This window comes from Olea europaea, chromosome 22 (genome assembly GCF_002742605.1).
Source record: "Olea europaea var. sylvestris chromosome 22, O_europaea_v1, whole genome shotgun sequence".
NCBI classification, from domain to species: domain Eukaryota; kingdom Viridiplantae; phylum Streptophyta; class Magnoliopsida; order Lamiales; family Oleaceae; genus Olea; species Olea europaea.
Window position 1 is genome coordinate 932,481 of NC_036258.1, and position 6,298 is coordinate 938,778.

The 6,298-nt window shown below is 30.9% G+C and overlaps 1 protein-coding gene across 1 annotated transcript; it reads right to left on the minus strand.

The window, feature by feature from the left end:
* Window positions 1-1,295: 1,295 nt before the first annotated feature.
* LOC111371305 (wound-induced basic protein) lies at window positions 1,296-4,045 on the minus strand. Its single transcript, XM_022993208.1, has 3 exons — window positions 3,619-4,045; window positions 2,809-2,886; window positions 1,296-1,728 (listed from the first exon to the last, which is right to left on the minus strand). The coding sequence occupies exons 1-2, from the start codon at window positions 3,687-3,689 to the stop codon at window positions 2,814-2,816; spliced, it is 144 nt and encodes a 47-aa protein (XP_022848976.1). The 5' UTR covers window positions 3,690-4,045; the 3' UTR covers window positions 1,296-1,728; window positions 2,809-2,813.
* Window positions 4,046-6,298: the final 2,253 nt, after the last annotated feature.

A 6,298-nucleotide genomic window follows, 5' to 3' on the forward strand; every position in this document is an offset into this window, starting at 1 on the left:
CGTTACAGGCACATTTTTAAAAGTGGACAATGATCCAAGCCAACAAATGCAATTCTTATTTGCCAGTAGTATTTCTAAAAACGTCTAATGAAAAATTATGCTGTTTTACTATACAAATAATTTCAAGAATTTGCAGCAGAGGTTCAAATTTTACAAAAACGTAGCGCACGATTTTAAAGTTAAAGTTACGTCTCAAATATTTCAAAAAATGTCTAATGAAAGGACATTTGAATGGTTTATAGCCAAAAATCTTTTAATTGATCAAAAGACAAGTGAAGAAAATGAGGATTCGAACAAAAATCAATGAAACGGATGAAATTCAAGTGATAAAAACGAGTCAAAGTGGATTGTCCCACCCTAGCACAAAATCTCATTAAATTATAAATTCCCCACGAAAAATTTCAACACTCTAATTTTGATGATCGATTCGGCCAAATTTTGGTGCTAGGAGGGAATTCTCGAACGCGAAAAAGGATCCAATGAAATCGACTAATAGCCCCTTGAGGCATAATGATGCAATTATTAAGGGTGCGGCTATCAATCAAGCTGTCGGGCTTTTGAATCCCTCCTCCTCACTCGCAACCAACCCACCCATAATCCAAGATTCCCCACGGCTGCCTTGCCGGAGTGAACTTAATTTGAAAAATAATAAAAAGAGAATAATATATTGATCTTATTATTAAATAGCTGACACATAATCTTTCATAAATAAAGAATGATTAGACTTGAACTCAAAACAAACTTGTTCTGTTAATTATGTTTAAGAGGTCAAGTTGTTAAATCGAATATGAATTATTAAAAATTACCGTCTCTTAGGCTATAGGAATTTGTATATTCTGTGTCACGCCACCTTTTCAAATTTTTTGGTTAAAATGGTCTGGACAAGTGACCATTGCAATACCACTCCTCCATATTGCTTCACAAGTTGATCTTGTGGAAGTCGGAGAAATATCTCATTCTCGACCATTTTTAATGATGATTAATTAGAACCTAACGTACGTGAGCATAACATAATCATTAAATATTGTGATTAGTAGACGTTTAGAAACATTAATTGCAATTTACAATGTTGCATTGAGAATAATGCTATTCATTACTATTGGTGATTGTCACTATTTTAGTTTACTATAAATGACAATTACAATAAAATGTAGTTTATAGAGTAAAATATGAGATGGCGAATATGAAAAAATTGGGGTACTCGATCCCAACAAAGTTTATATCCTTGCCAATTAAAAAGGCACAACAATAATCGAATCCACAACACGACGATGCCAATTAAAGGCATGACAAAATAATTAAAAATATGAATTCAACTCTATATATTGAGCTCTTATGACTTGTTCGATAATGATTATGAGAATTGATTTTTTGACCTTTATAGAGAAGTAAATCCCACCTATGACTCAAAAAGTAAAAATTGATGATTAAAATAGTAAAATAACAATCAAAAAATTCATTTTTTGAGGTGAAAAATTACTATCAATCTAGAGTTTAGCCTATTTCCGCTTGCGACAATGGAGGTCAAATTACCCGTAATCTCCCCATTTTGTGACTCAATGTTACTATGTACGGGAGTTTAATTTTCATGAATTTGACGCCGACGAACATTTCCAAAACTCAGATTCTATCGCATTGCTCAACCGCCAAGGTATTGATTTCTCAAAGAAAAAGCAAACTCGAATCCGTTCACCGCACTGTTTATTGTGTCTTGACTTTTAATTGCCCCTGCATAAAGGTTACATGGACAATAATAAATTAGAAGTTAGTTGTCAGCCTTTCTTCATACTTGATTTTTGACGAAATCTCGATATTAGTCAACTACAATTTACATTTTCAAGTAAAATCAACTATTCATAATACGATTACAATTTATAATACTATTTTTTGTAATACCAATTACACATTTACAAATCAATTAAATTATCACATTATTCATATAACATCTCAAATATGTTAAAATTTCCTCAATTAACAACCCAATTCAACATTCACAAATCAATTAAATTATCAAAATATTCATATAATATCTCAAATATTTTAAAATTTTACTCAATTAGCACTTACAGATAATTGGGGTTAAATAAAAATTTTCATATAATTAAAAGATTTTATAATATTTAGAATTGTGGTATAATACGATTAAGGTCTAAATAATCTTAAATTGTACCTGCTTTTTACCTTAATAATAAGAGTTGAAGATTATTTTTGTCTTGGTGGATCATCACTTCCTCAAAAGCAAAAGATTATAATTTAGAAGCATATCTGTTTTATAGAACGAGAACTGCATTCATTTAATCTTGATCTTGAGAAGCGGAAGTGAGACTAGACTGGCTATGCACAAGGATAGCAAAATTTATCGTCCAGACATTGCCCTATCCCAAATGGTAAACGGGACAGAAGCACGGACAGTGACGCTCCTCCTGAATTTAGGAAACAAGAAGAATGTGGATACAATTACACGAGCTTTATAATTTTTAAAAGCGAAGAATAGACATCTATAAATTTGTGTGTGGTCTTTGAATTCATCAGATGAAAGATTCCACACACAAATTTCAATCTAATTCGATTGCCACATTTTAGCTCGTGTAATTATCCACATTTTCGCCAATTCACTATCTTTCTCCCACTCTTCTCCGAAATGAAACATCCAAATAAACACTAAGATCAAATTTCCAAACCAAAAGCTATGGACATTTATGTAATATCTGGATTTAAACCACAAATAGCACAACTAGTTCAAGGATAGAATGCTTAATAAAAATTATCAATAGCCTTCAAGGTAATCTATCCATGTTTAAAGCTTACTCTTATTACTCTGTCATAACCGGCTTGTTTTCATTTGCCTTTGGCTTATGTTCCCTCGGCTTCTGCTCTTCCGTTTTCCTGGAATTGCGTTCAAGTGTACAAAGCCCGTCAATTAAACCGAGACAACATTCAAATTTAAGCAACTAACTTAATTTTCCTCTTCAAAAAAGTTGCTTTAAATTTGCCAAAGCACGTCCTCACCAGATCGAATCTTGAAAGGCATAACAAAATATATTGAAACAATGTACAATGGAAGTGTACAAGTTCTGCAGTAGATTGAAACAACTTAACATAAGCTGTTTCAACCCAATTATGTGCAGATATACTGGGATAATACAATATTACTACTTCATAATTATTGGGCTTCATCTGTGCGCTTGATTACGACTTCTAATCAAGTCGTCAAATAAGCTATAAGCAGCAGTATCCACTTAACAACTACAGAGGATAAAGAAAGAAAACACAACCAATTAAACCTAGAGAGTGCTGTGAATCAATGCGTACGTTCAGTTTATAACATCGATCTTGTAATTGAAGTACAAAGTTATTCAACCCATTTCAAAAATTCAATGAAACTCTTCCAACAAATGCATAAAAACCGTAAGGAGTTCAGTTTAGCCAACAATTTATATAAAAATCAGAAGAACATCCCAAGAACTGAATTGTTGGTTGAATGATCTCATAGATGATATAATGATATGGTAAAAGCTAGATTGTGAAAGAAAAACGTAATATGTATAATAATAAAAATAAAAATAAAAAATGGAGAAAATCTAGAAAGTCATAAAAACATGATTAAACGGTAAATACCTCTTATCAGAAGAACCTCCTTTCTGGCTGAGGAAGGATCGGAAAAGTGGAGAATTAACGTCGTAAATCATTTTCCTCTATCGATTTACGGATCAGGAGTCGATTAAAAACCCTAGTTTGCTTGATTTTCGGTGGATACTTGGAGCATTTTATGTTGTTTATTTGGGCCACGAGATTGAAGCCCAGTAGGATCAATTGAGAAGGGAGAATCAACGTTGTCAAAAAAATATTACACAAACAGCATTATCCTTTCGTTATATCAATTACATGTTATTAACAAAAAAGTGAACATTTTATATCTATTTCTAAGAGTAGTCAGCGAGTTCGAATAGAGGAAGGCTATCTTCATGGCGTCGCGAACATTTCTATCAACATCGATGGGGTTGGTTTCCTACCCCAACTATGCCTTCCGGCTCATCAATAACGTGATGAAACTCCAAAGTAACTAATAGATGTCATATTTGCATATTTGACGTTTCAAAATTGTAGTGAAGTGTAAAATAATAATTTTTTTTATAAAATATAACATCTTCAAATTCTACGTCAAACTAATAAAAGATAAAATATTCGAATTCTATGTCGAACTACTTCAAAATAAATAACGATTATTTGATGATGTATATCTTTTTTATGAATAATACTACTTGTAGTCGTTCACTACAATAGTCGTCCTACGTGGCATACACATGACTGGTGATTATTTAATACATTAATGAATAAAAAAACTACAACATTAATGTATCAAATAATCACTTGTCATGTGTATGTCACGTAAAGCGACTACCGCAGTGACCAATTACGAATAGCATTACTCTCTTTTTTATAGATGCTGTCTTATTTGATTAATCGCACCTAGCGATCTTTGAGTACAACCAATCAAGAGCGTGCCAATTGCCAAACGCTAAAACGCAAACACATTATCCATAGAATAGAAGAATTGGCATTGGCAGGCGGCCTATCCAATCATATTTTCGTCGGTGCTTTTATTTTTCCTCTGCCACCCGACCACATTAATAATTGGTTTAACCCTTTGCTTCACCCCTACATTATTATTTTCACCGAATTTCCTATTTTGTCCCTCTCTTTTCTACCTTTGACTTGTCACTGCTTCATGGGATTATTGTTCATATTGCTTATTTGAATTAATTACCCTCAAACTAGCATTTTGTTAGTTACATTGTTTAATGTAACCCTGTAAATTTATGTATTTATGACTTGACATTACTTTTTTACTATATTGAAATTAAATGGATTTCAAGATATGGTTTGTTGGAAAAAGAAGAATAAAGTAAAGTATTTAACGTTAATCTACTGAGTTTTTATTGATCGATATTAGATATAATTAAGTTACTTAATTAAAAGTAATTTCAGTGATTTTTTTATTTACATATATATATATATAAAATTTCTTTTAAATTTAATCAAACGTTCTTCTTGGTAAATTAAAATTTGAGCATGCACTGCACGTGATCATGTAAAACTTGGGGACACATAGTTGGTAGATTGATCATGCATTTCATTTTGCTTGTTATTGATATTTATCATATAAATTTTATATGTATTTTAGTCCAGATTGAATAAACAGAACAGATAAAAATTTCTTTGATTAATTTTCAATTCTACAAACTTTGTTATACCATTTTATAAGAATTGTGTGTTAAAGCACTCGAGACGACACGTATACAAAACCATATGAAATGACATTCAAACGAATTATAAATTTTCAAGTGAAAACTTCCTTAATATGCATTATAAAACTGTAATATTTATTCAATTATTATTTTATATTTTTGTTAAGACTTTAAATAAAATAATTATCTTATACCGATAGGAAGATTGTTATTAATACGCCGACACAAGTTAACATCGAACATTCGTTCATTGAGATTTTATTATAGGATTATACATTTTATTCCGGTGTTTTAAAAAGGCTAATTAGCACAAAAAGTCCACATCTTTCGATNGATGAAATGGACTTGTTCTTTTCTTTTTAGCTTGAAATTGAACTTGTAATAACCATTCATACCTATTAATACGTTGTACATATAACAACCCTATCTTTAAACATACTTTGCGAAAAAATGTTCCTACCTTTAAAATTAAGTCATGTAAAACATTCATACCTTTGTAAATCGAAGGTAGGAATATTTTGAACAAAAACATTGAAAGATGAGGACATTTTGTGCTAACTAACCTGTTATTGAATTGATAGAGCATTTGACTGTGGGTTGGATGAAAGGACATTTTCCTCAATGAAAGATGAAAATCAGGATGAAATTATCAAAAAATAAAATTTATGGATGTTTTATATAAAAAAAAAATTGAAAGATGAGAACGTTTTGTGCTAATTAGGCTTTTGAAAAATAAAATCATATAGTGTGTATTTAGCCCCTAATTTTTTTTCCATTTTTTTAGTAAGAATGTATTTTGAAATAGTTAATTGATGAATAATGTGTGGTTAAGAAATAAAAAAATTAATTTTATGTGTAATATTATTTTAATAAAAAAATATATTACTCGAGAAATTTTGGTATCAAACAAGGGCTTATTTTCTTCGACATTTTAGTCAATTTTCATGCACCAACAATGCTTTCTACTTAGAAAAGCCCAATGGCAGTTTCGTCCTTTAAAATACACAAAATAGAAGCGGTACCCTCGTCTTTATCAACCCACACCCTCC

Excerpts from the sequence above, each read along its gene's own strand:
- LOC111371305 (XM_022993208.1), bottom strand. The coding sequence starts at position 3,689 with ATGATTTACGACGTTAATTCTCCACTTTTCCGATCCTTCCTCAGCCAG. Across the intron at positions 2,887-3,618 it reads GGAGGTTCTTCTGATAAGAG|GAAAACGGAAGAGCAGAAGC; the intron begins GTATTTACCGTT and ends ACGCAATTCCAG.